The sequence below is a fragment of the Oculina patagonica genome, chromosome 5, assembly GCF_052425735.1.
Source record: "Oculina patagonica isolate OP01 chromosome 5, crgOcupat, whole genome shotgun sequence".
Taxonomy (NCBI): Eukaryota; Metazoa; Cnidaria; class Anthozoa; order Scleractinia; family Oculinidae; genus Oculina; species Oculina patagonica.
Genome location: NC_135762.1, coordinates 29229331 through 29242094, shown reverse-complemented (window position 1 = coordinate 29242094; position 12764 = coordinate 29229331). Strand labels below are relative to the sequence as shown.

Below are 12764 nucleotides of genomic sequence, written 5' to 3'. Positions count from 1 at the left end.
CATGGACAGCTTTTTCGTCCTTGTTTGAATGATGAGTCCTAACCAGGACGAAACAGCTGTCCATGGCTGCCACTCCACGGGTAATAGGTTGTGCGCATGCGTACAGGTCTTTGCCAGACCGTGGAGATGTGTCGTGTGACCATTGCATATTCAGTGGTTTATTTTTTCTATTCCTTAAGGTTACTATTGTTTGCGGCTACTAATTTTAGCGGTTTGTTTCTGAAAAAAAGGACTCTTTCATTCAGCGATTTTCCAAAAAAATACAAAAATGAGAAGTATCCTGTAAACAATTTTTAAATGGAAATATAGCTTAGATTGAAATAAATGTTCAGTAAAAGAACAGAGTCACTTGAAACTGAACGAGAAAAAAAAAACACTTTTTAGATCGAAAAATATACAATTGAAACTGTCAGAAAATGGGTCCTTGTTAGGAAATTCATGAGAGTGGTCATCCCGGCTCTCTCCCGACCCTTGTTAATTGTTGCCCGACCTTATGACGTTATCATAAAGTTGTACAGGGCCACTTTGTCTAATTTATTTTCCTTTGAAGGGGGGGGGGGGGGGGTGTACCTAATTTAACGCGTATCAAACTGGACCGCGAAAAATTTTAGCGAGTCATAAATTTAGCGACACCTCAACCCGCTAAAATCGCTAAAAAGTAACCTTCAGGTACCTTCACATGTTGTTGCCGTTCCTGACCATTGCCCGTCAGCTTGACATGTTCTCGTAGCACTTCCTGACCGTTCGTATCCCACGTCACATGTAAAGGTGCAGGTGTTGCCGTATTCATATCCGTTTCCGGTGCATGACTTGGTACCATGAGCTTGTAACGGAAGTACTGAGCAAGTGATAACTGTAAAATGAAAATATCGAAGGTAAGATTCCACAAAAACCCATAATATCGTGCTTAAATGTAAACAGTTGATATCCAATGATTATTTCACAGATCGCACATAAGTGGATTCATGTAAAGACGGAATTCACCGGGAAGTCGAGTAATATTTATTTAAGTTGGACAAAAATCGAGTTGCAGAATAAATTTAATCTAATTGCATTTTTTCCTACCCTTAATAAAAGGTAAAGATGTGAGTAGTTATCCGTGATAACACCAACAACAATTTCTTATCAGTGTCTGAGAAAATGAATTTCAAAGTTTACAAGTTATAGGCAAAATCTCACTTGTAGCGACTTTGTAAAATCGTCTTTAAGCGATTCATTGAAAATCAGAAGAACTTCGAATTTGGTTTTCGATGTTTGGTGATGTTAGAAAATATTTCTTTTGATAAGATATTTGAAGCAATAACACAAAAGCTTGCAATACGGTGTCAATAATGTTTGTACATAATTTTGTGCAACAACTACTCGAAGTCCTGGCAGATTCCATCTAAATCTGTGGTATTTATTTATTGCGTATTTTGGTGCGAAATATAATGTCGAGTGCAACACATAAAAAATAGTCTTCTAATTGGCGGACATTATTTAAATTTAGGTACCGCTTCACTAGAGTTAGGATACTAATGATACTTTCAATAAAAATAATACTTATAATACTAAGAAGGTTTAGTGGTGTTATCCTTGGGGATGGCACCAAAATCAACAACAACAACAGCAACGAAAATTGCAACAACTAAAACAACAACAACGACAAAAAGTATACAACGATATTGACCGATATTGACAGCAGCTATTAGGAAAACATGATACTTACCCTCGCACTGTACTGCTGTGCCACTCCAAGTCTTGTCGCTTTGACATCTACGGGAACTCGACCCCACCAGATTGTAACCAGTACTGCACTGGAATTCACACACACTATCGTATACATGACCACATGCTACCTTGAAGCCGCCGTTGGCGGGTGCCAATAGCTGCTCGCACTGAACAGCTGAAAATAAGTAATGGTTATCGGACTCAGTAGAGATCAGCTAGGTTTGCAATTACATGAATGAGTTATCGGACCTTAAAGGTAAAATTAAGGGTGTTTTAGATAGGTTATACCGTTGCTATGGAAGCTTTCAATGTCATGAAAATAGGCATAACTTGTTCACCAGTGATTGGGAAGCTGTTTAATACCATAACAGTTGCGACGACTAAAAAAGAGTCATAGTATTGATCCGTCAAAGTTGAGGTGCTGAAAATGCAGGAAACTGTTTTCAGTCACCTTTAACCGAAATGGATGACATGAATACGTGTTGCCAATAAACATACCCCTGGTCATATATAGAAAAAAAAATTAAAAGCACTGAACCCTACTAAAATAATATTGTTGTTTTGTAAACTGTTGGGTGAATGTAGGGGAATTTTTGGAGAAAAATAAAGGAGTTAGAAGAAAAAAGAAATAGAAAAATAAAAGGTGAGGTGAGGTGGCTGAGGTGCTCTTGTGTAGCCGTTAACTGTCTGGCGGCGCTCCAAAAATATTTTCCTTCCCTCTACCCCTTCTTCAAACCTCTTTGAAAAAATGTTGAAATTAACATTTACCCCCCACCTTATTATCTGATTAATTTTTTCTCACGACGGATGAGATGGGCAAGAGTAAACCCGGTGCAGCATGCACGTTGCCAAGACAACGGGATTGCAAATAATAAAAATTACAGTTTTGAACTGTTTTCGGGATTTTCCGAAGTTCAAATACTTTAACCATGTTGAAACATGGAAACAAAAGACTGTGAACTATCGGAAAAGTAAAAGTACTTGGCAGGCCTCAAAGTGCTTTTCCCGCGTATGTTGACATCACTTACACGTCGTGTAATGATCACGATACATCGTTTGCGGTTACCAAGCTGAACAACTGAACAATTCGCCATATTGATACGGTCAGTGTAAAACGCAGACTGCGGACTGCAGACTGGGGGTAAAATGCAGACTGCAGACCAGGGGTAAAATGCAGACTGGGGGTAAAGTAACGAAATTTGAGTCACAAAGCCTTTTCTCCCCGCCGGCTCCAAATTTGGAAGGAATGAACGTCAGACAACGTTTCGCACGAGCGATCACGAAAATGAACTGGTGATAAATGTCATATAAAATAGATTTTATGCCGACACAAATTTCATCAAATTTAACTTTTTGATACAGCAAAGGCATTTGAAAGATTTTTGTGACACTTAAACTTCAGTTTACAACCATCTACGTTTGTAAACCGGATGAAACTGAACGGTTTAGAAAAAATATTTTTTTACCATGCCGATCACAGCGAGATCATGTTTACAGCGATCATATTATACCGCGGCCACAGCTCTTTCAATGTTTCAAGTGTTTTTAACTGGCACAGATTAAACCCTTCCGCAGTTAAGTTATAAAAAAGGCTTTGCTTCGCCAACCGTCATAATAAAACACCATAAAAATAAAAGGTACAAAGCTTTTATGTTTAGCGAGCGGTACAAATGATGTGACGTATGTAGTTTGTGCGCGTATAAAATTAATTTCCGAAAGGGCACAGGCGACGGTCACAGGCTAAAAGGGCTGTAAACCATTCAGTTTCATCCGGTTAACAGATGCAGAAGACTTGAAATTAAAGGTTAAGTCTCACAAGTCTGTAGAAATTAAAAGTGAAATTTGAACACATTTGTGTCGAAATAAAATTTATTTTAATATCGCCAGTTCATTCACGTGTTCGCTCATGCGAAACGTTCGAACTTTGGAACCGGCGGGAAAAAAGGCTTTGTGAATCGCATTTCGTTACTTAACCCTCGGTCTGCATTTTACCCCTGGTCTGCAGTCTGCAGTCTGCATTTTACCCTCAGTCTGCATTTTACCCCCGGTCTGCAGTCGACTGCAGTCCGCAGTCTGCGTTTTACACTGACCGCATATTGATAACATTTTAAAACAACCTGAAAAAGACCAGTAAAACTGGTCGAAACGTCGATTTTAAAATATTTTATCCACGAAAAATCCCGAAAACAGTTCAAAATTTTAGTACTTCCAAAGATGAGAAGTGAAAGTTTCAGGAATACGATGCAAATTATGGATCGATGATTTTTCACAAGCAAATCATAAGCTAGTTACACGTTTTCTTATCACTTACCCGTGCAATCGTTTCCTTGTTCAGGAGTCCCTTCGAACCCAGTTTTGCATTTACACTGACTGATGAAAATGCTGCCTCTCTGGTCTGTCACGGCATTAAGCGGACATGCGGTGCAGTCATCTGGGGAAGCATATGTTTTGTAGCTGCCTTCGATGCAAGCTTAAACAAAACGACAAAGAAAAACCATGCAAAAGGTAAGGGCTTTTGAAACAAGCTTAACCGGATCTTGATTACCTGTTTATCAGTTGTCGTTATTTTGTTAATACCTATATTGTATGCTAGCATCAACTTTAACATCTTGGGAAGATGTTAAAAGCTACCCTCAAATCGAGAAAAACCTAAAATTAAAAACACCAAATAGGTAATAGAAGCAAAATAAAACCTAGACAAGAATTGTTGATTGAGTTGGCTTACAAATGCAGTAGCTGGGACGGTAGCAGCTCTTGTAAGCTTGTAATTATACTATCCCCTAGTGTAACAGTTGTTATTGTTATGTGGGCATCGTTGCTGTTTCTTTTTTAGGCCTACTCTGGGACCCAAAATCACCCAAAGTCGCCCAAAATCGCCCAAAGTCGCCCAAAGTCGCTCTAAGTATAGATATTCTCTGTAACAATGCTTTATGGTGTACCATGATGATTCCCGTGTACATGTATACCACAACTGTACTTAGGTCGGTCATCTAAAATTGCCTAAAAGGTCAACTAAAATTGCCTTAAGTCACTCAAAATCGCCCAAAGTCGCCTAAAGTCACCCAAAATCGCCCTTAATTTTGGCCAAAATAAGCTAAAATCGCCTAAAGTCGCCTTAAGTCGCCCAAAGTTATGGCGACTTTGGGTCCCAGAGTAAGCCTTTTTTTGTAGCAAGCCATAAATTATATTAGAGAGCTTGTGAGAACTGCTATCCGTGCCCACAAATGGCAAACTTAAGAAATTTATGGATAATATTTTAGGATGCGCCATCCGCCGGATCAATGATCCTTTAAAGCTATTTTTAATCAAATGAAACAGGGCTATATTGCCAGTACAAGTAACACATTGGTTTTATTTTTATAAAGGACACAGTTTATATGCTATAATGTGACCCTGGTTACTTAACACGAAGTGACCTCTTTGAACGCCAAAGAAAATGATCACGTTTATTAGTAGTTATTTCTTACCTTGGTAATTGAACGATAGAACGGTATTGAAAAACGGTTAAATGTTTCTTCTTTTCTAATCGTTCCATTAGTCGTTAACTCATTTTAAGACAACGACAACAACAACAACAACGACGACGACGACTTAACATTACTATTAAACTGCTAGCAACCTCACCACGGAAAGTTCAAGAGATTGTGTAACGGCTGAGTTAAGTTTATTTTATTACGTTTTGGCAAATAATCGCTATTAAACTAAATGTTCGAAAAGAAATTACTTTGATGGATCTAAAAGACAAAATCATAGCTTCGTTACGACCAAGTATGTCTTCCGGGCGTTATAATTTAAAGTTAAAAGCGAAAGAGGTTAATCAACCGTGCAAACTGCTCGGCCTAACAGGACTCTAACAGTATTTCAAAAACCCACATCCCAATCCGTTTCGATCTTCTCCACTTTCCGTACCTTCTTGTGTATTTGCTGTGTTACTGAAATGTTTCTTTACTGCTTTTAGTGGTTATTTTTAATTTTCACCGAATTTGGTGGCCATTTCCTATGCCTAAATTTGGCTAAAATCAGTGACACAGTTCCTTTAAAGTACTGAATAGATTAAAAGTCAGAACTGCAAAATTGAAAATACGTGAATATATTTCATGGGAGAGACTTACGATGACATTGACCTGGAAGGCCGGCTCCGTAATATCCACGGTTGCAGACGCACTGGTATATTCCGCTGACAGTACCGCAGGCACAGAAAGCGTTTCCATCACAACCATTTGCCGAGGTGCATTTGCTGTTGTCCACTGCCATAAAAATTTTGTCATGGGCATCTGTGGAATATAACGACAATATTTTTTATAATAATTTTATTAAAGAGAGAGAGAAATCCTACGGAAGTTGTATTTAAGGGGTATAAACACACTAACAAAACTAACAAAAACGAGAAAACCAAAACTATAAAAGAAATGTTTAAAAACGAATAAAATTTTAAAGGAGATTTCCACATGTATCATTAAACCTTGTAGTAGCACTTTCTAGAAGTGCGAGAATACTGTCGAAACTGGAAAAAATCGCTGATGACTGAGACTGTGCGATACGGTCGAAAGCTCAGCTGAAAGCTTCGCTTGCATTTTTTTAGTCATGTTGAAACAAATTTTTTCAACGGTTAAGCAGATATTGTATATGATGTACTTCGCGATAAGAAATAAGGAGGTAGTTTTAAGAGTACTTGTGCTTCGTATTAACTAGAGAGGTTAACTGAAGCATGAAGTTTATTTTTCCCGCGAACGGAGAATTTCTGCCTTCTGCCGTTTAGCGTTCGCACGGGGAAATGAGTAGTTTTTTGTTTGTTGTGAATGTGGGATTTTTTCCTATTTTTATGAGGGATTAATTTTAGAATTCGATAAACAAGGTAGAAAAATGAAAGGAAAGCTCGCGTTTTCCGTTTGCCGTATAACGTCATGCTTAATCACTCTACTGTCAAATGCTACGTGTAGAATAGGTTTTTAAGCTAAAAAATCAGTTATGTAATGTTTAATAAATGAGCAGTAGTGTTTTATCAAGTTTAAAACACGAGGCGCAGCCGAGTGTTTTAGACTTGATAAAACACGAACTGCGAATTTATTGAACGGCTTAAAAATCGTCTGATGTAGATCAACTCATTCATGCACTAATATTAAGATTTAGGGTTATTTTGGCCTAGAAAATTGGACGTAAAGTTTAGCCGTGTCTTTATCAGATATAAAGACACTCATTAAACATTAATTTCTTTTGTATTTTTTTTATGAATTATTAATGAGGTTTTTAACGCTCATTCATTCATTGACTATGTGATGTTCGCTTTAGTTTAACTGGCCCACCAGTTTGGAAATGAGTTCCAAAAGGATGAAGTTAAACGGAATGTTAAAACCTGTGATTTTTAAAATGGTTGTCGGTGAGATATTAAGGGCATATGTCATTATCGGATATTTGGCTATAAAGAAACCGGCTAACTTTTGTTAAAAGAATAATGCAAATTATCTTATATTGAAACATTTCTATCTTTATGTCATTTTTTTTTAAGGAAGGACAGTTCATAAACTCCATAAATGTTTCATCGGGTAACTGAAACAGTATCTTAAAATTTTTAACTAGTAAGTGCTACGCAGCAAAAACTGTTTTTGTGACATCTTAAAATTTCGCTCTCGGCTGTGAGGGGTACAAACATAGCAATTTTTATTGCTTATTTCCAAGCGGTGGGAATAGAATTGATTATTGTAAAAAAAAGAGTGATAAACGTTTGAATACGATATTAAATTTTTGAAAAAAAATTGAAAGAAAGGAGACAACCACACTACAACACCCTCTCTTAATTTACAAAGGTATAAACAAAAGAACGTTTCGCAATTAAGAGATGTTGTATTCGCGTTTCATGTTGTATTCGTGTCAAACACTTTGCTAACTGCCCTTAAAAAAAATTTTCCTGTTCTAATGAAAAAAGGTGATGGTATTATGGTATGACTAGCTACTTTAGGTTTTACAAAATTGATGACCTCAGATTTAAACCACACGTACGTATAATAAAAAACCCCGTTAAACTTCACTAAAAAACCCGTCTGATTATCTCTCTTTCAAACAACTTGAATATATATCCCTTCTTGCGAAAACTTGGTTTAACTTAACAAATATACGAAATAGCTAGTCAGTCTTTTAGTTCTTAAAAGTTTGTTTAAGAATCGATGGTTATATGAGCATTTTACATTATAGTTAATAGCTAAATAAATTGTGAAGGCAAAAACGAAATACCGGTTTAAAATACTCTGTCAAGTATCACAACGATTAAGAAAACCGGCTGTATCACACAACAAAACATCACCGAGCTATCATAGCTTTTTGTCGATTGCTGAACCGACCAAAGCCTAAGCGGAGTGTTTTTGTGTTTTATCTCCTTTATTCTTTCCTTCTTTCTTTTTTTTTTTTTTTTGCACCGCGCGTCTTCTTTTTAGTAGCAAACAGACAGTTCATATCCTCTATAATCCACTGACGACTTTACGAGTTACTTTTTCTTGAATTCAGAATTCCTTTGGTTTAAATGAGAGCATTAGACTGATGATTTTAATGTTATACCTTTGGTTCATTAACGCCAAGAAAATATTCTGGTTTGGAGTCGTCTTTTCCGGGAAATAATCCTGTAACAAATTATTTTTTTCTCTCTTCTGAATTTTTTTTTGCACCGTTGATTCCTCAAAAGAGAAGTTGATGCTTAAGTTCTAAGTGATTAAGTCCCTTTTTCAAGTTAACGGGCTAAGAAAACGCTCGGGGTTCAAGCCGTCTTTCCCGGAGAATAAATTTGTAAGAAATAACTTTTTCCTCTTCCGAAATTTTTATGTGCCGTTCACTCTTTGAAAGATTAGTCAGTGTTGAGTTAATTTTTAAGTTATATTTCAAGTTCAGTTAACTTTTGTACTATTTTCTAATATAATGCCTTACCTCCCCTAATGTACATTGCAAGTGTTCTGAAATTCGTAAAGCTGGAAAAGCCGAGAACATGGTCTCTGGAACTTGCCAACGCTTCTAACTGCCACTGACTGTAGCCATCAACCCCCACCGCGATCAAGTCAACTCCGTAAGTACTTTTAAGAGTGTTCGCATTGGCCCTGGGATCTCCCCTGTTCCAGTATCCGTCCGTTATCAGTATGCCTACGGTGTGGACATTACTTCTGCGGTGATTATTGTTCATGGCGGTTTGTAGGAGGTCACTGCTTCTTTGAAAAGCGTCATGCATGTTCGTGGCCCAGCCATACCGATGAACAACATTGTACTGAAACCAAGGTTTAAACTCACACTTTTGATGCGTTAGTGAGGTTGGGTCGATATCGATATAGTTGATGTTGGTCTGGACTTCTGCGCCGAATGTGATAACCGCTACTCTTGTGGAATAAGGAGCCATGCTGAACTCGTTCAGGAGATTGTCAACGAATATCTTCTCAGAAGCAAAGCCGTAGTCGCTCACACTGCCGGAAACATCCATGAGAAAAATAATATCGGACTGACTATTGTTGTATTGCGACTTGAAATCGGTAAGGACTCTTGCTTGGTCATCTAGAAGACCGGCATTCACTTTAGCGCCACAAAAGAACGCTGCGAAAGCGACTAAGACAAAATAATTCTTCATGATTTTTTTCCCGCTAAGACAGGCAAGTTGTCCTCAGCGGTAAGAGAAAGGTATAGACGCTCCTCGCTCTATCCACAGTTACTCCAGGCACATAATTAGTCCATTCGGATATCAGGTTTACACACCTGGAAGAGATCATCATTAAACATTACCTGTGATTTTGAAATGTTTTCTCACGCTTTTTACACAGCTGCTTGGGTAAAATGTTTTTCAACTCCAATAAGTTACTAAACGCAAATTTTTTCGAGCTTTCCCTTTCTTAGTAATTTTTGAGAATTCGGTTTTGTTCTGTAAACGTTTATAAGGTTTGTATTCTTCGATTTCAAATAAATTTTTATCAAAAGCCGTTTGCAGGTGACATAAAAATGCATTGGAAACAAAGAAGCTATAAGTAATGCTTTTTCCTTTTTTTATATTTTTATATTTGCGAAACCATATTTTCGCAGCCGCAACATTGTCCATGATTAAATTCGTTTGAACAACATTTTCCCATATTCCAAGTTTAAAAAAGGACAAAACTACTATAATCGATATAGAACATTGCAAATTAACAAGCTCACTGCTTTTAATTAGTTTGTTTAGCTGTTCGCCTGTGCAAGTAATAATCAGCAATAAACCTTTAATGTTTGAGTTTTAATAATGCGCTTGTAACGAAAGTTCAAAACTTAAGTTCTTGATTTTTGAAGATAAAATTCAGCCAAATTTTATTGAAAATCATAAACCATTTTGAACTGTAAATGCAGCCTTTGTCAAACCTGACTACTTTTCCCAAAAAACCAAGCCTCCGCTTATACGTGACTTCAGTTCATTAATTTTGCTTTTTGTAATATTTTGAGCAAACAAAGCAATGAATGACCAATATGACGAAAGCCCCTAAGGAACGAATAAATATTAAAGTTTTTATATTTCTTCCATGTAAGAAAAAATCAAAAACTTACATATTGCTCTCCTGACTGCTATGGGGGGATTAATGTGGAAAAAGATATGTGTGCTTTATCGGTAGCCGTATAAAACGGGTTTTATAATTCGGTTTAAAATTGAGAAAAAAGAAAGAAACGTATTCGAGACTCCAAATAAGAAACACAAAAGTGAACTTTGTCTCAAAGACAACATGACCATGTTTATTTTGTTGGACTTAAAATTCACTTTTTTAGATGAGCTACAGAGAATGGGATTATTCATCTATTGCGGAAAAAATGTTTCTCAACACATGTAAAATGTGATAATTTTCGCATATGAGAGATATCTTTGACGTCACGTTTGCTTTCATGTTTGCCTTATTAAATGATATTTGAACTAAAATTTGTTATACCGCATAATCTGTTTTTACAGACCTTAAAAATTTTCCAACCGTTTAATAAGAATGTCATCGGGAACGTTTGCACGACCTTCGAAGTTATGATAAAAAAGACAAAACAAAAAGAAAAAAAAAAGCTTTGAAACGTGGGACGGAATTTCACGGAAATCGTAATAACTCTATAATTGATATTGCTCATATAATATGTAAGCAAATAGACGTTTGCTTTGTATATGGTAAACTGATATATCTCACAATATTTTTTTAATTATATCTTTTTTCTATTTCTATTCTACGTCAGTGTTGATTTCACGCAATTGTCGAAGAAAAGTCCTAAGAAAAATTATGACCTAAATGTGATGAAAAATAAAACTAACCATGAAATAATAATAAAAAACAGTCAGTACTTTGCGTGGTATCTGAAGTTAATATTTCGCAAATATTGTGTAACTATAACTTGGCATAAATTATTTGACATAGTAATCCACAAACACCGTTTTCGTTTTAATGTTTCCATCACCAAATCCAAAATAGAGCGATATGACTAGTCCCTTAACCAGTGTTCGCGGCTTCTCTTAAAAATATTTCTATTTGTGTCCATAAAGTAGCTTGGAAAGTTTCTAAAAGAGCCCGAAACACGGTATAAAATGTGTTAATTTAAATTAGTTATTCTGATTATGAATGACTCAAAACTGCCCTAGGTCATGATAAAAAAAAATCTATCAAATAGGACAAACAAAATGAATCTCTCGAGAAAATCAAATTTGAGTTCATCTAGATAAATCGTAACCTCACTCTTCTGGTTGTTTTTGCCTTCTTCAAAATAGACGCTAATTTTCCTAGCGTACGAAAAGCGTATTTTCCTTTTAATTTGTTCGCGCTGCAAGTAAACAGACGCAGTCTCTCGTCTTACGAGCAATATCGCGCACATGCCTCGGTTTCACGCTCAAGTCCTAAGTCCACGCCAGGGCGCTCGTGCATTGCGCGTCGCTTTTACAACTCTCTCAGTCTCCGTGTTTGGCAAAGTGATTAAAAAAAAATTGTCTCATGTTTGTTACATAACATAAACACCAAAATAACATTGTATCAAAATGTCCCAATTTTATTTTTGCTCACATTTGTATTAGAATGTCTCAAGTGAGGTTGTCGTTTACTGAATTTTTTCTTCTCCTTTTCTGTATCTAATCATTAGGTTTTCTGTCTTGTGTAACATTTTTCCCAGAACTCATCTGTAAACTACCGTTAGGTGATATTGGTGTTCCTCAATAAAAATCAATCTCATGTACCATATGAACGATAAACAAATTCCCTTGGTGACTGTTACAGAGAAGGTGTGTCTTTTGATCAAACGTGACGTTTTATCGTGGCGGGGCGTTTATTTTTGCGGATTTTGTGAAGCGCCCATTTTCACTGCTGTACCTGATGCTTAAAGTAAAAGAACAATAAGAGTTACAAGTGTTGCTGGATTCAGTTGTGACGATGGTAATGTAAAGAACACATTAGTTCATTTATTTCACTTTAAAGTACCAACTTTTCTATTAAAGCACAATGTATCAGAATATCCCAAAATTAGCTTGTCGTTTACTACATTTTTTTTCTCTTTTCTCCGTATATTTTTACGTTCATCGTTCCTGTTTTTTATTTGTTTGTTTGTTTGTTTGTTAGTTACGATCTTTCTTTGAACTTGTTTTACTTTGTTGATTATTTTATCCCATCAAAAAGAGCGAGAGTCAACGAAAGTTGAGATAAAAGTAGTCAAAACCTTCAGCTATCTTTTTGTGCTTACTCTAATGGGCTATCAAAAAAATTGATAATGCCTAAGATTTCAGAGGAACCGACGTTTAACATGATGAGGTGACGCAGCTTTCGTGCAAAAGAAGCATGTTTGATGCGTCTGCTTGAAGACAGGTAATGTCATGGCATTAACCAGTATTTTACAGCCAAACAGTTCCCTAATTGAAAGCGGAGAACTATTGGCAGAACTGTTGTGTTGTAAAAAAAAAAAAAAAGATTACAGTCGCTCTCTCAGATCTATTACCGCAGTGCTCCAAAGAAAAGGAAGCCTTAAGTCGAACATAAAGCTTGAAATTAAAGTCAGGGCAAAAAAAAAACTTTGCTAGCTATTAGACTTGGCTACAAACGACAAAAAACGAACCACTT

General features: G+C 36.4%; 2 protein-coding genes across 2 annotated transcripts in view; one reads left to right on the top strand and one right to left on the bottom strand.

The window, feature by feature from the left end:
* LOC144654270 (sushi, von Willebrand factor type A, EGF and pentraxin domain-containing protein 1-like) overlaps positions 1-9373 on the bottom strand; it is a 41769-nt gene extending 32396 nt beyond the window's left edge. The window contains exons 1-5 of the mRNA XM_078514354.1: positions 8623-9373; positions 5823-5984; positions 4022-4180; positions 1709-1885; positions 674-853 (exon numbers count right to left, since the gene is read on the bottom strand). Coding sequence (XP_078370480.1) covers positions 674-853; positions 1709-1885; positions 4022-4180; positions 5823-5984; positions 8623-9307 — 1363 coding nt within the window. The 5' untranslated portion in view covers positions 9308-9373. The remainder of the gene's footprint in view (positions 1-673; positions 854-1708; positions 1886-4021; positions 4181-5822; positions 5985-8622) is intronic.
* A 794-nt stretch (positions 9374-10167) lies between these two features.
* Positions 10168-12764, top strand: part of LOC144654132 (uncharacterized) — a 21465-nt gene continuing 18868 nt past the window's right edge. The window contains exon 1 of the mRNA XM_078514231.1: positions 10168-10222. Coding sequence (XP_078370357.1) covers positions 10168-10222 — 55 coding nt within the window. The remainder of the gene's footprint in view (positions 10223-12764) is intronic.